This window comes from Haliotis rubra, unplaced genomic scaffold (genome assembly GCF_003918875.1).
Source record: "Haliotis rubra isolate DU_JTF1 unplaced genomic scaffold, ASM391887v1 Scf183, whole genome shotgun sequence".
NCBI classification, from domain to species: Eukaryota; Metazoa; Mollusca; class Gastropoda; order Lepetellida; family Haliotidae; genus Haliotis; species Haliotis rubra.
In genome coordinates this window covers 1,217,849-1,236,119 of record NW_025765814.1, presented here as the reverse complement: position 1 = coordinate 1,236,119, position 18,271 = coordinate 1,217,849, and the positions used below count along the sequence as shown (strand labels likewise).

At 39.0% G+C, this 18,271-nt stretch overlaps 1 protein-coding gene across 1 annotated transcript; it reads left to right on the top strand.

Annotated features, from left to right (window-relative positions):
• The first annotated feature begins 109 nt into the window (after nucleotides 1-109).
• Nucleotides 110-5,975, top strand: LOC124273670 (WD repeat-containing protein 25-like). Its single transcript, XM_046708943.1, has 6 exons — nucleotides 110-265; nucleotides 851-1,678; nucleotides 2,961-3,130; nucleotides 4,632-4,769; nucleotides 4,969-5,109; nucleotides 5,567-5,975. The coding sequence occupies exons 1-6, from the start codon at nucleotides 202-204 to the stop codon at nucleotides 5,786-5,788; spliced, it is 1,563 nt and encodes a 520-aa protein (XP_046564899.1). The 5' UTR covers nucleotides 110-201; the 3' UTR covers nucleotides 5,789-5,975.
• Nucleotides 5,976-18,271: the final 12,296 nt, after the last annotated feature.

Sequence of the window (18,271 nt, the reverse complement as noted above, 5' to 3'; positions counted from 1 at the left end):
GTAACACGCACTGTGATTGGTAGGTCACGCCTATGAGATTTGTGAACTGTATCATCATTGGTTATTAATAGGCGGATTTTCAAAATGGCTGCGCCCATGATGTTTCTCATTTCACGTGTAATGATCACGTTTTAGCACGGCAGTTTGTAACAAGGACGTATATACGTCTTTGGTTGTAATCAATGATGAAACTTGCTGGCAATGTTAAAAACCTCAATCGTAGGCAACAGTTTCAATCGATATCAGCTGAGCTTTGTTTTCGAAAGTGAGTGTCCTGTGGCTAGTGTGCTTATCCCCCAGATAGCATTCGGACGTTGGCAATGTTGGCAAAACCATTGCCAACGTTGTATTGGGCCAACGTCTGAATGCTATCTGGATCATTGTCACCCGTGAAGATCCGTAAGAGGCGGCTAACGGGATCTGGTGGTGAGAATCAAGTCATCGTATCGAACTGCGTTGATAGATGCTCATGCTCTTGACCACTGGGTTGCATGCCCTCGATTATTTACAGACCACCGCAATATATAGCTAGAAAGCTGGTGAGTGCGTTGTTCAACAACCAGCCAACCAACTTATTTACATTCCGTCCCATATAGCAGGAATATTGCTGAGCATGACATAAAACAGAGACCATATACCGATATCGGTATATGGTCTCTGCATAACACAACAAAAAAAAACAACACTACATATGATAGAAAAATCATTAAGTGACACTTTTCTAGTTTTCTATAGGTGTTTGCCCCTATATATAGCAGGAATATTGCTGAGTGCAATGTTTAACAACAAACAAACAACACTAGATACATATGATAGAAAAATCAGTAAGTGACACTTTTCTTTTCCATAGGTGTTTGTGAGAGGCATATCATCACCAGAATGGAACTTCTTCAGTCATATGATGTCAGTTCTGGAGAGAGTGAAGAAGATAACGAAAATGTCAACAATAATAAATTAAAGTGTGAAGCAGAAATGAAGAAGGGCAATGTTCAAGAGATTCAAAAGGATACCAACTATTTTGGAATAGAACACAATAGCAGCTACAGCGATGACAGTTCATGTGATGGCAGCAACAACAAAGATGGAGAGTTGGAGATTGGTGGATTGAGAGTTGAAATACCTGATAGTGATTTCTGGAGAGAACTTAAAGCTGAAGATGTCAAACAAATAAAGTCTGATGCAAGCAAGATACTGTCACATCTACCATTAGAAAAATCTGAAAGTTCTCCTGCAAAATGGAAACAGGTTGGGTTGAATAAAAACAGTCAGACAGTACGTGAACAATCTTCAAAGGAGACAAAACTGGATTATTCCTCCAAATCAAATGAAACTGTAAGCTTGCAAAGAAAAATATTTTATATTCATTCAAAAATCCAACCCAAAATGCATACCCTGTCATCCAATTTCCCCCCAGAAAAACTGGACCGACACATTGATGCTCATGGGGGTGTTGTAAACAGAGTGAAGTGGAATGTTCCATCATTTAGTCACCTTTTCCTGTCAACAAGCATGGATTCCTGTGTGAAGATCTGGAATGCATTCTCTGCTGAAAGTGCCTGTGTGAGAAATCTGATGCATCATGGGAAGGCAGTAAAAGATGCAGAATGGAGCCATGATGGTCGGAGCATACTCAGTTGTAGTTACGATAGAAGTGCTGTCGTCACCGATGTTGAAACTGGTAAATATGAAACTTTTTTGTTTAGGATTATCAGTTCTCATGGAGCATTTGTTGTCAATTTTTGGTCTTTATCTTCAGTATTTAGTTATCAGTGAATGAGTTTGGTTACTATCATTTATTTGAACAGTATTGAAGTCATATCGTGTCATTCTGTGTGAGGAAAGCTTTGATGATGCAGGTCTTAAAGTTTTACCATTTTGGTGCCGACAAACCTAAAAATATAATCAGGCGAAAGGGAATCGAACTGGCAATCGTATATTTCTGGTGTGCCCATGAAGTGACAGCTCTGGAGAGGAAATAGCAAGACTTCTGATAACTGGACCACCCATGACCTCCAGTGAGTTATTAAAAACATGATCATAGTTTTAGGTCAGTTAACCCCTCAAAATTGTCATAATGGAATTGAGTTTTGAGAAGTTCTTTTCTCTTGCAACAAAGGTGATGCTCTTCGTCCAGACACCTTCATGATTTGACCTTTGACCTGATCACAAAAAGTTGATTGGTTGTTGATATCATCCTCATATTAAACACTTAGAGACTAAATATATAAAGATTCCTGCATCTGCTTCTTGGCAAAGACCGAAGACCAGCATATCGTTTCTTTTTCTTCTGCACTGAGCTCACTCTTACTTCACTGAAAGTTTGAAGAACTTATTCTTTGACATAAATACAACATTTAGTATGAATGTCTTCTGATCTGAGATTTTTTTGGCAAATCAGCTGGTTAGAGTGATTGCAGCTTCATGTACCAGATTCAGTTCCTGATGTATTCTCCAAGGGGAGCTGAGAATGAATAACCATTATAACTATTGTCTCCGGTTATAATAGTGTATGAGTACCAGGAATATTCAACATGAACCAGTTCTTGAAAGACATTGTAGCGTTGATGTTCCTGAAAACTGACTCTTTGTATCAGATCCTACTTTGCAATTTCTTAATACTGTACATAATTAAAAGAAAATATCTCAGTTTATTACTCTGGTGTTAGTCTGTCTCACAGTCCCTGAACCATATCATTTTCCCTACAGCCTAGCCCTCCCTGCAATGCTAAAGCCCTAAATGAAGCAAGTATAGAATTTCTCAGGTTCTGAATGCCTGGTCTCCCTGGAGCTTAACACAAATGAGTGTATTTGTTGGGTGTATTTGTTACTGTCAAAATTATATATATTCAGAGACTAAGCGTTAGTCTACTCTGGTGTACATATATTCAATTAATATTTTGACAAAGTCTTGAAACATTTGGGGGATGAGTTCTTGTTCATGAGTTCTGATTGGTTGTCAGGGAAGCAAGTGTGCAAACTGGAGCATGCTGGGTATGTGACCTGTGGGAAATTCAACCCTGTGAGGAGAAGTCAGGTAGTTACTGGCTCGACCAACAGTCTACAGCACTGGGACATCCGAACTCCTCACACTGCATGTAAGAACTTCCAGTACCATGATGACTTGGGGCAGGTACATATATTGCATATTACAAATCATGCAGTACATTTTTACTTTTCAGAAATATTTAGCTAACTGATAACTTTACACAAAGGCTCGCTGACTTGGTTGACACATGTCATTGGTTCCCAATTGCGTAGATCGATGCGCATGCTGGTGATCACTGGATTGTCTGTTCCAGACTTGATTATTTACATACTGCCGCCATGTAGCTGGAATATTTCTGAATGCTGCGTTAAACAGCAAACTAGCCAATCCTCTTGCTTTCACAAAAGCCGAATAGTGGGGATAGTTCTTGGATAGGAAACAGTGGACTGTGGTACAAATGATTGTTTATCTTTGTATTCACATAGTTTTGTTCAATTTGTGCTTGTTGGAGTATGTGGACATAATGGAAATTATCAGGTGATGTTCATTGTTCCTTTTGGAAGGCGGAAGGTGGGGTAGTCTTATTCGTTCATCACGTTCACATCAGTTTTGATTCCCCACATAGGTACTGTGTGTGAAGCCCATTTCTGGTGTACCCTGCCATGATATTGCTGGAATATTACTAAAAGTAGCATAAAATAAAAACTCACTCCTTATTGATGTGTTATTTATTATTCTATTCTCCAAGGCAGATGTTACCTTCAGTTAGTGACTAAGGACATTTGTGCCACTGTTATCTATAGAAGAGTTTTGGACAAGTGAATGGTTTGACCATTAGGTCCTTTCGAGTGTAACCTGAAATAACAAAAACATTGTCTTTCTCAATTACATTCATACTACTACCTTTTCCTGTTCTATTTTATCTCACTCAGGGATAGAAATACTTTTTTTTCTAAGTGTGCCTTAGGGCACCATGTAAATATTTTAGGTGTGCCTTTCAGAAATCAAGTGTGCACACATGTGTTTAGAATAAATGACTGTAGCAAAGATGATGATCTTTTGAAATTTATTGTCAGAAAACAACAAATGTAACCAGTTTTCTGTTATCACTGATATGTGTTCTGTTTAAGATGGCTTTCTTATGTTTCATTTGTTCTGCTTTCCCAGCACCTTTAATAGCTAAGAATTGTGTGAGAGGTTCACTTTTTTCAATATATCTAACATACACAATTTCCTCTTCAATAACTGAACTATCAGTACTCCCAACACTCTAAATGAAAAAACAACCAGATTTCTTTACATGAACCATCATAATTCCAGTGATTTCCTGGGCGATAAAGTCAATAAATGGTTTTACTTGGTTGTCATTTGCATAAAGTGTTTTGTTTGGTTATTAAGTGACTAAAGGTGTGTTATGTCTTAGGCGTGCCATAAGGGCACCGAGAACATTTTTTATCTGTGCCATTTTGATATTTACCGTGCCATGGCACGCTAATATATGGGGTATTTCGAACCCTGTCACTTTAACTTCGCCATCAGCAGCTAGCATGAGCGTATTGTGTTTATATTTCTTGATCAGTGCCATGGTTTGACTGCCATGTCCATACCTGAATGTGTATGACACTGTGTGCCTGGTTGTCTCCAGATGCAGGATGTACTGTTCACTAAGGATGGGAACCAGTTCTTCTCCTGCAGCGATATGGTGACGCGCGACTCTGCTGACCGCAACGTTATGGCCTGGGACTTCAGCTCGGGAGTACCCCTCTCAAACCAAATATACCAGGTATGGAAGTTTGAAAACAAGACGTATTACAAAGATATTATTGATAAAAATTAGAAAATAATGTTCATAATCTACTGAAGTCTACACTGTAGATTTCATGTTCATATTTTTACATTTTTAACCAACATCATGGCAGGTTCGTCCATTAAAAAATATGGAAGCTATTATTTGTTTGCTAGTTTGTGTTTGTGATCTGTAGGAGCGGTATGCATGTGTTCGACTGAAGCTGCATCCTACAAGTAGCCACTTCCTGGCCCAGAGTCATGGGAGATACGTGGCCATATTCTCTACAAGCAGACCCTACAAGATGGTCAGATCGAAGAGGTTTGAGGGACACACCGTAAGTCATCCAACTTAAACCTGTCTACTGTCTAGTAATAGTTACAGTGATTGCTACTTGGGTTTGTATAATATTCAGTGTAGAAATCATTTGTCTATGTGACCAATCCAAACAAAGTATAATATTTCTATGACCCTCAGAGACATTTTTACTTTTGTTTTAATATTTTGGGGTGATTCTTTCCTGAATCCATCTTGACACCCCACTTCAACCACCGAATAAATTATTGCTCCCATTGAGACTTTACTATAATTGACTGAGTAATCTTTATGCATAAATTCCAGATTAAACAGTGTCCTATCTAACAGCCACATACTGTTTTGTTTGTTGGGATATGACATGAGTCAACCAAGTCTGCGAGCCTGACCACCCGATCCCATTAGTCGCCTCTTACAACTAACATGGGTTGCAGAAGACAACATACTACATACTGATGATTATTGTACTTCTCTTTCAGTTGCTAGGATACAGCATAGGGTTTGATGTGAGTCGTGATGGCAGCCTTGTCGTCAGTGGGAGTTCTGATGGCAGGATTCACTTCTACGACTACCAGACCGGCAAGCTGAAGAAACAGCTCACTAGTGGCCTTGACGTGTGTATGGATGTGATGTGTCACCCTGTCTTAGCCAGCACAGTTGTGTGTTGTAGCTGGGATGGAGGCATCAGGATATTCCATTAGATGTGACCAGATTTATCCCATTTTATCATGTTGAAGACATTAGAGGTTGCAGGGAGCTCTCAGGGAATGAACAATGGCAAAATGTGGACTGAATATGTTGAGAATCTCTCCCAATGTCTTCTGAGATCAAATATGTCAAGAAGTGTGGATAGAGGTTGCAGACAGCTCTTAGGGAAATAGCAATGGCAAAATGGTGAGAATCTCTCCCAAATGTCTTCTGGGATGTGAAGAAGTGTTGATAGAGGAGGTTGCAGACAGCTCTCAGGGAACAAACAATGTCAAAATGTGGACTGAATATGTTGAGAATCTCTTCCAAAAGTATTTGGGGATCAAATATTAAGAAGTGTTGAAAGTTCAAATATGCAAGAAGTGATGAGATGCCTTCACTCTTATCAATGAGTCTATTGTATTTGAACTTGGAGGACGTTGGGATGTGAGATTCTGTTTATAATCTTAGTCATGGCAAAATGGTGAGAATCCTCCAATTCTTTGTAAACTGTAATCACCATAATCTTCAGTGTGAATAGTGCAGCTAGACTGTGAATAGTGCAGCTAGACTGTGAATAGTGCAGCTAGACTGTGAATAGTGCAGCTAGACTGTGAATAGTGCGGCTAGACTGTGAATAGTGCTGCTAGACTGTGAATAGTGCTGCTAGACTCTGAATAGTGCAGCTAGACTGTGAATAGTGCTGCTAGACTGTGAATAGTGCAGCTAGACTGTGAATAGTGCGGCTAGACTGTGAATAGTGCAGCTAGACTGTAAATAGTGCGGCTAGACTGTGAATAGTGCTGCTAGACTGTGAATAGAACAGCTACAGCTTCGGTGGCCGAGGGAATAGTGATGTCATTTCATTGTGATACCATGGCAACTGATGATGTCACAATGGTCAGTTCAGCAATGTCTCATCCTACAGATACTGTGGATGCAAGTTTGGAATATGACATCATTCTAAGACATTCTTCAAGATCAAAAATATATTTGCAAGTCAACAGGACTTAACTCAACCTGAGGACAGTTGGGAAGGTTACAAGTTAAGTGTTCACCCATCATACCTACGACGTGGGTTCCATTCACCACTTGAGTCCAGTAAGTAGTTACAGTTTTTGACATTTTTGGTGCAGTCCCTGCAATGAGATTTCCTATATACTGTATAATTGTCAACCATCCCCGTCAGCCACCTTCCGATGACTGATGTCAACTAGTCTATATTTAGATATAATCGATACAGAATGCCTCTGATTGGGTGAAATTATAACTGAAAACCAATTGCTGTGATGCCCCCTCAGTCACATGATCATTTTGGACCAATCCGCGGATGCCAGGTTTTAAACAGAGTCATCCGATTGGACTTGGATATTATAGGATATGTTATGCTTTGGGGAATGATCCGGATATTTACACGTTTATTCTAAGCAAGAAATCATCGAGGGTATCTATTACTCAGACAGGCTAAAACACTCTCTCATATTCCCGATCAATGACACCAACGATATACATTATATACATTTTATGTTCCAAGTGCATGCGGAGGGAATGTGGGTTGGGGATCTATCCCACGTTCACTCTTACAATAGATCAAAGAAATATATATATATATATATGTACAATCACAACATTTCACAAAATCAGATGCTTTAATCCAAGAATTGAATTTCTTAGGCCAGTGAAGCCATTTACCGTAATGTTGTTCATTAGGTCCTTTCCCCTGGTCTTCAGTATGGTCTCCACCTTTTGAAGTTTGGATTGGTAGAAGGTGCCCTGAATTTCTTCATTACTATAATCTTTGACACGGTAGACCGGTAGCCATCCACGTAATAGCTTCAGAGATATAGTGAATATTTCCCCAGTCCATTTCTCATCATATTCTCTGCTAAAGATGTTCCTGAGATGACTCAAACAAAACAAAATGGTTTAGTCTCTTTCACAGCCTGTTGCTTGGGTTAATATGTACGCCATTAAATAGTGGTTTCTTTGCCTTCGGTCACTTTAGAGGGTGTTATACCGATGGTTCTGTATGTTTCATTATAACTTTCGGCAAGAGTCTGTAGTTTATCTGTATACTCGTATGACTGTTTGAATGAGAAATATCAATGCAGCCTCATTTTTATCATCTTTAGAACACGTTCAACCACTGTCACTTTGGTTTCATTGTTGGTTAAGAGATGCCGAATATTTCCATCTTTCAACACTGTCTGTACTTCTTTAGCTCGAAACTCTTGTCCTCGATCAGTTCTTATTCTGGTGGATTGTCTCCCTTTGCTGAATATGTCTGTAAAATTTTGGGCTATGGTACAGCCTTGTTTTTCTTTCAAAGGTCTTAGCCAGAGGTATCTGGAGAACACATTGATGACTACCAAGATATAAGTGATTCCACTGTTATATTTAGGACACTTGACCATATCCATGTGATCAGCCGACCACTGATCGTCTATACCAGTCACGATGATTCTGTTTCTAGTGAAAGTTCTTCTCACAGGACATTGAAGACTAATCTAGCTTGTTTGTGAGATTTCCTGATTTCTTCTATTTCTTCAAGAGTTGATTGTCTCTTCAGTTGGTACTGAAGTGTCTTTTTGTCCTTTCTTTGTTGTTCAAGGTAAGTTTCATACATGCTTCTAGCACAGGAAGCACTAACAAGTAGCTGACTTGTAATTGTAATTGGCACATTCATCACTCAACCTGCATTTTTCACATGATCACAAATTATTCTCTGGGCTACTACAGATTGGCCATGCAAATTTTCACATTCAAGCTCTTTGTTTACAGAAAAGCCTCGCTCTACTGTAGCTTGCCCATGAGACAACACAAGCAGGATCTTTACAACTGTGAACAGCTTCTCATACTTGGGAGTTGACATATATTTCATGTAGAACTCATCCAGTCTGTCTTTGTACTGCTCAAAGTTCAGAAAATGCTGAGCCCATGACTGGTATCGCATCAACAAACATGCCATATTGATTCAAGATGACATCACAGTCACCTTCATTGACCCTTTTCCTTTCGAACAGAAGTCGAATGAGCTTTTTGAACCTGAGGAGGCCAAGAATCTGTGAATATTGTCTTGGATAAGATAGCCATGCAATGTAGTACACAGCTAGCAAATGGAAGACTGACTTTCTGAATGTTGGGCATGATGAGAGGTTCACATTATCAGCTTTTACAAGAGCATGTGTTACTGCATCATTGTTCACAAACACCATCAGACGTGGGGATTGTTTGTTTGACACAGTTTACAGCTTTGTCTACTTCATCAGATGAAAGATCCTGAAAAAAATGATACAAACAATACAACAACCCCAATGAGTTTGTTTGGCATAGTGTAAATTTTCCAAAATATATAAAGCGTATATGTATATATTTGCTTTCATTATTATGACCCCTAAATGAGATTCTAAGTGTGCCTCAATTTGCTGTGCAGAACTGTATAGTTCTTAGAACACAAGAATTCTGTGGATTGTAATCTGGATTCACACTGAATACATTTCTAGGTTTGTCAGCCCCAATCCGTGCTTTTGGGTTTAATCCTACTCCCGAATTAATCTGATATTCCCTTATAATTCGAATGCTGTTCAGCATGGGTTAAACTCACACTCTTAAATATGATGGGTCATAAACGAGACAACAGCTGAAGTATATTATTACTTACGCGGTGGACTGTTAAAATAGAAGCAGTTTTTCTTCCCTTTCCCCGGTCATATGCAGTTTCTTTTTCTATCCAAAGAAATGAAGAGATATCTGCCTTCAGACCCTGTGAAAGGAAAACGTATTGCCATTTAGAACTTTTAACAAGACCATGGGATAAACACATTACACGACAATACTCACTGCTAAGATGTCCCATTACCTATCTCCATTACCTATCGGCTAAAAGGAATAACCAGAATGTGGCGATCTGATAAAAAGTCTGATTTTCCTTTTACCATCAAGTTCATTATGATCATTACCTTTGGAGGTGCTGAGCTACTGATTTCATTAACTTTCGTACATTATACAACACACTTTTGACATACCTCCTTTTTATCTCCCTTCTGAAGTGACCTAGTGATATCAAATAGAGAGTCCAAGTTTTTCTGGGCATTTGTCCATATAACATATCTTCCATGTTTTGTTGAAACATATTCAATGGCTTTTCAGTTCTCCAGAAACGACACCTACCCAATTTCAGCAAGGTCTAACTTGTTTCCATTCCAACAGGGAAAAATCAGATTTTGAAATATATTCCAAACACGCAAGGGCACCACGTCAGCCTTTGTTAAATGTACCATGTTTGCATGAGAAATCTGTCATGGTTTCAAGTTGTGCTTGAAATCCGTGTGTCATGTCCAAGTCGTTTCCATATAAATCAAGGAAGCTAGCAATGCCCAAACTCTCTCAATAACAAAACGCTTCAGGTTCTCTTTGATATATCTTACAATTGTTTTTTTGTCGAAATAAGTAAAAATAAATTAATTATGCCCTGCCAACAACATGATGACAGATGCACTGACGTAGGGATGGAAACTTGCAGACACAGACGAGGTGTTCACTGCATCCCTTACATTATATAGTCCATCAAGTTATCTGTCACTCGTCATCAACAGTGGTGTGTACTCCTCTTCCTGGAACTTGACTGGCATCAAATTCAGTGGACATGCATTCCAGGTTTACTTCTTCATAGGGACCGCCTCCGTGGTGTAGTGGTTAGAGCGTCCGCCCGGAGAGCGGAAGGTCGCGGGTTCGATCCACGACTGCGTCATACCAAAAGACCTTAAAATATGGTACTTGTTGGTCCCTGCCTGGCGCTCGGCATTAATGGGTACAACAAGGACTGGTCGGCTCGGAGTCAGTATAACGTGTCTGAGTGGGGTATTCATGCTTCACTGCGGCATGGTATCTCAGTTCGCTAGCACTATAAAACCAGCTTCAGTCTGGGCTAGTACAGGCAGCCGCACATACATGGTAATTATTCATTATTATTATATTAATCATGCATACCCAGCAAGATGTCCACCTAGGAATCATGTATTGATTCAACATAAATACCATAAAAGTATTCTTACATCATGTGCTTTAGTGTCAAATTTTCAAGCCTCTTGTCCACTTTGCATTTGAAGAGTCGTAACATCCCTGAATATATCCTCCTGTTTGAAAAAAGAAATCCAATTTTTACATAATGGTCAATTTTTGGTTGCATGTGTATGTACCATGTGGCGAAGAACATAGGTGATACGTTGTGATAGTGTCCCGGTTGTGTGTAACAGCATTCAGGGCTCCAGATAATTTTTCATGATCAGGAATACGCACTCCTTATTTTTTCAATATAGGAGTACTGGAAAACCTTAAAAGTACATTTAGAGTACTGGGCCTAGATTTTCGAAGCTCTCTTATCGCTAAGATAGTAGTAAGTGCCATACATTAACATTAACTTACGACTATCTTACGAAAATCTAGGCCCTGAATGGAATTTAATGGATTATCAGTAATCTTGTGTTTCGTTTCATATATGCACCACAACATTGCTACTCTTGTGTAAACAGGTAAATAAACAATGAAACAATACTTTTTCAGATAAATACATCTGTAAACGATTCTAAGACCGTACACCATTGCTGTAGTGCGTATCTGCTACGTTTTCTCAATTATTTCCTACCGTATCATGTATATTTTTAATCCAAACATTACGCCGATACGGCCCTTATCTGGAGCCCTGAACATTTATTCAGTCAATCCCATCATTGCGCTTGAATCACACAAACAATATCTATCATGGGTAGAACACTTTATATGTAATAGCAGTAATACTACCAAAGTTTCTTTTATAAAAAGCAGATATATATCATTTGCTGTGAAGCCAAATACGTAATCATGTTCATTCCTCTGCGATATCCTGTTAAAAGTAACACAAAAAGAATGCTATCAGGAATTTTGTGTATGTCACAGAATATATTTATTACCGTGTATCTTTCAGCCTTGTTGATGTTAAAGTTGAAGTCAGGTACAGCAGCATCTTTGATGCATCTGAAAGAGCAACAATATATGAAGGAAAGGTTAAAAAAGGTAATATGTATGGCAATGACAGAATTATATACATAAATAGCAATTTCCTATAGTCTTTATGTTTGAAGCAGAAAGTAATTCTTCCAGTTAAGGGAAATAGAATGTACCAAAACATTTCCATAAACATCACAAATATCTACACACAAGTGTAATGTGTACAAGTATTACAATATAAGAAGCATGTTATGTTAATAATCACTATCAACAGACAGTCTTCATAAAAAGAGGAGCATATCTCAAACTACATTGTATTAACAGTATACCGGTATGTCACAATAGGCTTTTCAAACGTTACAGTGTGATATCAACACCTACTTTCATTCCCTCTGAAGCAAACAGCAGACATACCTCTGAAGTTTTCCATTGTAATTAATTCAGCAAACAGCAGACATACAACTACTTTAATGTAAAAATAATACAATACAGAAACACTCTAGTACAGAATGTAAGGAAAAATGAATTTCATGATACAGACAGTAACAATTGACTAATTTCTTTTATCACAACCATTACAGTTATTTTTAGCTAATTCACGGTTCGCATGAAGCTCTAGACTACCAGGATATTGCATGCTGAATTCATCATCTTAACCACCATGGATTTTTATGTGATATCATGAGCAAAGTTTGCAGAACTTCAACAACTGATCCACTTAGTCTCCTGGTATTGCTTCCGTGTGTTAGTTTCAATTACACTTCAGTATTATCTTGTGTAGAAGACACATGCTGACATGTATCAACCAAGTCCACAAGCTTGTCAATCACCTCATTCTGCTCGAAAATGCTGCTGTGTACAATTTTACTTTGGATTTAGGAAAATATGAAGTCTTTGAAAGCCACTTACACAGGCACAGTTCTGAGAATTCAACATTTTGAGAGAGCAACTATAAACCTCAATTAACATCAATCCAAAGTCGTTGAATAGTTTGGCAGTTTGAAAATAGATATTGGTGACGGTAAAAACAGGTGTTTCTTTCCTTGGAGTGATGCAATGCAAAAGGAAAGTTTGTCACACAGTAGGGAATTGGTTTCCTTGCACTGTTGCAGTTCCAAAAGAGTTGCAATAAGAAGCTGAATCACATAACAGTACTTAGATGTTTTATAATCTTCACCTGCTGCTTTCTTCAACTTTTCAAGTGCATATCTCTTCTTATCCTTTTCGCTGTTGAGGGCAATAGATTTTTCACTAACCAATGTGAGGATGTGCTTGATCATTGGAATCAGTTCAGGTTTTGAAATGTGAATACTTTCACCTCGTCTGAGGACATCAATAATGGATTCTGTTTTCTTTAACTGGTCCATGAATTCTTTGTTGCGTTTTTCCAGAGTGTCGCCCTTTTCTTCCATGCCAAGCAGATCAATATCACCTTTGTTCTTTGTGAGACCTGGTGTGACCTTTTTGCCATCAAGGGAAAGGCAAACACTGGTATCACTTGTTCGTTGGGACAAAGTTTGTGCCACCTTCTCTGAAAATCCAGTTGGTATCTTCTGTGGCCATTCACCATTATATGGGTCGAATTCTCGCAGAGTGTCTTCGCTGGGAATTGCTAATATGATATCTGCCAAGTTGGTGTCGATATGACCTGATACAGAATCTCCCGTCAGCAGTGACACCATACATTTCCAGCTGCTTAAAAGCCTGATAGCCATTCCTCCGCACTTTGTCAAAACTGTTTCCAAAAGCATTTCGATCTCCACGAATATCTCACTTGGTTCAGAGTACTTGATGACAGTGCACTTACTGTTTCAGATATTATTGCATAAGTTAGTCCTTCAGTAGGAAGCCTATCTGAAAGAACAGCAGTAAAAAGATTATGTAGGAAGTCGGAATCTCCCTCATGAGCAAGTTTTTTCTGAACTTTGAGAAACATGTCAACCAAATCATTTACATCAGTGTCAGGAGGGGCATTTTCCTTTGCAGAATCAATGTCAATTTCCACATGTTCAAGTGATTTCTGTACGCTCTCAACTAACTCACCACATCGGTCACAAATTAGGGTTCGACTCAGGTTATGATGTTCACATAATTCAAAGTTATTGTCATTCTTCCCACATTTTTGACACAGCATGTATCCAAACAAATTTCGAAAAGAGCATGATGCGCATGAAATGTTTGTTTCCCCAAAGGTATGTTCTTGAGCTTCTACAATGTTTGAAATTGACGTTTGATTGAATGAATATTGTCTTTGATGGGTGATGCATCAACTTCACTGTCACTGTCCACTTGCAGTTCCTTCAATTTCTTGCAAGGGGTGCTGTGCTCTGGCCTTGTGTTTCCATGCACAGTAAGAAATGTCCTCTTCTGTGAGCTTTTAACCCTGTTCAGCGTCAGTCTATACATTTTACGTCCCATATTTCACAATGATAAGATCTGAAAAGGAAAAGGTATGTTAAATAAGTTTAATACAAGAGACAACCCAAACGGTACAAATAGGACTTTAACCCCCATGTCTAACTGAAACACTCATCACATTTGTCTGTACAGCACATCCCACAGCTCTTAAGTAATTCAAAATTAAAATTAACAAGATAGCCTGTTATCCCTTTGTCACCTGCAAACAGACGTAAACGAACATTCCCGATATTCCCCATCACAACTGTACTCGTGATCTAAACAAAATACTCGTTCACTGCTACATATCTTAGGCACAAAATTTTAACACTGAACAAATAAATTGGTCTACCAAATCGTGAAATGGAGAAATCACCCTCGCATCGATTACACCCTGCAACACTTCTTTCAGACAACCCTTCGAAGTTTCACTTGAGGCTGAACGACGAGGCCGAAGCATGGCGAAGGCTACCAATTTTTTTACGGTAACTGATCCAAGAAAACACGCATCCCACATCAAATAACAAATTCGGATGCATATGCATGTTGGTTGATCTATGTCGTGGATGTTAGGCATTAAAGTCAAATCTTCAACCCAGAATATACAAATGAAATGACTCGCCTCGTCGCTTTTTTGTTTTGTTCCGCCATTTTGTTGCACGCGCTGTTTTTCCGGAAATGGTGTTGTCACTCGACTGCGATCGGTTCTTGACAGATATAGCCGAAGTTATTCCGTTGCATTCTACCGAGTTTCGCATAGCGGCTGTACACGTACTCCACTAACGGCCTCTGTCAAATCTGATAGTACCTCTTTTTGTTCGTATAGTAAATGCATTAGATTGCAATACGGAAGTTATGCTACCAATGTGCCATCATTATAATCCCATTCAATGCTTTTTCGTCAAATAGATGAGGGCCTGTATATACATACATTGTACCAATAAAATCTGTCTGTCATATGCCTGTGATATCTCTGGTTGTAGTGAGTGAGTGAGTTTAGTTTTACGCCGCACTTAGCAATATTCCAGCTATATGGCGGCAGTGAATAAATAATCGAGTCTGGACCACACGATGCAGAGATCAACAGCATGAGCATCGATCTGCGCAATTGGGAACCGGAGACATGTGTCAACCAAGGCAGCGAGCCTGACCACCCGATCCCGTTAGTTGCCTCTTACGACAAGCATAATTGCCTTTTGTGGCAAGCATGGGTTGCTGAAGACCTATTCTATCCCGGATCTTCATGGGTCTCTCTGGTTGTAACAATGTGTTGCAAATCAAACATGATATGTACAATGTACAACCTTTGTACAGAAATACATGAGCATGATGGTTACTGTTCAATTGTGCACCCAAAATAATTATAGCAAGCCTTGCTTAACTTACATAGCATGTCCATATTGATAATTCTGCACAACCAACAGTGTTGGACACTGACCAAAACTTGTCTGTGGTGTCCAATTGACCAGCCCAAAGAAAAGGTATATTGGTCCTGCTGGCCAAAAAGGCTTAGGAAAGATTTATGCTAGTAGCCGCCATATATTTTTTAATCATTCTATGCCTAAGAATATAGGCCTACGGTTTTCATAAAAACCTAGCTCTAACCCTAAACCCTCAAAATAATCATAACAAGAAGACAAAGTCATCAATATCCCCCGCAACGGCAAAATACTCTTTATGAATATGTCTGCTAGTTATGATTATGTCAAATGTTTTGGAGTGTATACAGCAAAGTGGCAGGAGCGTATTGGAAGGGTTTTTAAGATCTGCTCCAGAAAGGAGCACTACCACCAAATTCAGTTGAAGCCTTACTTGTTGCCATGGAAATGCAACAAGATGACATCGTAAGTCATGTTTCCATGGAAACCACAAAAAATATAATCCATATCTGTGTCTAACCCCCAAAAGGCTCATCTAGGGGTCATACTTGATATGTGTACCGAGTTTGATTAAGCTAGCATGTATAGTTTGGAAGATCTGCTCCGGACAACATGACATCCTCATAGCCACAGTCTAAGTCATGTTTCCATGGAAACCGCAAAAAAAAATATTCATATCTGGGTCTAACCCCCAAAAGGCACATCTAGGGATCATGCTTGATATGTGTACCAAGTTTGATGAAGCTTAGTAAGCATGTGTATGAAATACACAATTGCCATTTTAGAAAGTGATGAAATGTAACATATGTTATATTTGGGATTACACTTTAGTAAAGTACAGATTCTACTACTTTTTGGGTTGAGTCCCATCCGGGATTCGAACCCACACCCTCAGAGTCGGGCACCTAATCGACAGCACACAAAGTCAGACGCCTAGACTGCTCAGCCCTCAACATATTTTGGTGTTTGGTAATCAATGCTTGGTCTGTGTCATGTTCTTTAGCAATAAACTTGAAATATATGTGTGCTTATACAGTAAGCATAAGAAGCTATGTATACAGGATACATTTAGTTTACCACAGTTTACTAAAGGTAAAACATACTAATGTGTTCATGTGATTTTTAGACATCAGACGTTTAAGTAAATGTTTGGTACATATTTATAAAATATAAATAAAGTGTGAAATGAGAGGTACAGTGAAGCCCCGTTAGTCCGGACTCCGATAATCCGGAAGTCTCGCCTCCCGGGCGATTTCAGCTTGTTACCAATCTATGCCTATATAATTTGCCTCGATAATCCGGAAATTCGGTTTCCGGAACCGGACGGTAAGTAGCTGTCACCAATCAGTAAAATAAACAGTAAATTGCTTCACAGTCCGGACACTGTAAGTCGTGTTCACGAACCGTAACAACACCGCCCGGCGATGTTTACTTAATTAACTGGCCAACTGGGTTGTTGTTTTAATTAGACATAAAAGCTCCGACTGAAGATACTGTACATTTACACTTTGATTGACACCACAATACAAAGGCGTGGATGACAAGTGAACTGTTTTGTGATTGGTTAATGTACTTTGACAGACAGATCGGTCCGTGGACTAAAAGTGATTTTGCTTTACGACAATGCTGCAAGTCACAAGTGTGCTTAAGCTAACTTTGCGAAATGTAACCAAATACCCGTCTCATATTCAACCGATGGATGCAGGAATAATTAGGACATTCAAGGCATACTACAATAGATCGCTTGTTAGACATTACCTCACCTGTGCTGAGGAAGGACGTGATCAGACACGTCGGATCAACATGCGGATGTCACTCGGTAAAATTATTGATGTGATGAATTAAGCTTTACATTAAATGCTTATTTGTTTTATCCAGATTCGTGTCGTTTTTGTAATTCTTAGGGAAGCAACTTGGGTCTTGATTCAGTAGTCCGGACTATTCGCAATCCGGACGAATTTACTGAGAAACGCAACCGTCCGGATTAACGAGGCTTCACTGTAGTTGGTTAAGATGCTTCTATCAGCATCATGCAAGTCACATAACAATCAAGGGCATCCACTGTACACATTTGCATAACTTAGGGACTCAAACCAATATCTGTCGCATCACAAGCTAATCCTTGTAGCACTATCCACTGCCCTGCATTTATGTAAATAGATACATTATAAAAAGTATTACAAACATTTATGTTTGTTTACATAATTGAAGATGAAGTAGATTTCACATTGGCTGTTAGTATGTGAAATATAAGGTCACTTTAGCACATTGGTGCAAATGTGATGAACTCTACCAAACTGAATATAGGCATGCATGTTCAATGTGTTCATGTCACAGTGCATACTTTGTGTCAAGTCCAACTATACAGATCCGTGGAATCCTGGTGCATTCAGCTTACCAGCAAAAACTGCACATTGTCACATTTCCTCATAAAATAGGTAAAATGACCAACCGTTTTTTTGCTGACTTTTTAAATAAACAACATAATAAACATTTGAAAGTCAACTTGACACCGGTACAGTGTGATATACAAATTTGCTTGCCCGACAGAAACAACACTGGGCTCGGACGTCGGGCAATGGGTTATTTCCACCCCAGCAGCAAGTAGCAAAAAGCACTAGTTAGGTTATATATGTATAACATATCTTCCATGTTTTGTTGAAACATATTCAATGGCTTTTCAGTTCTCCAGAAACGACACCTACCCAATTTCAGCAAAGTCTAACTTGTTTCCAT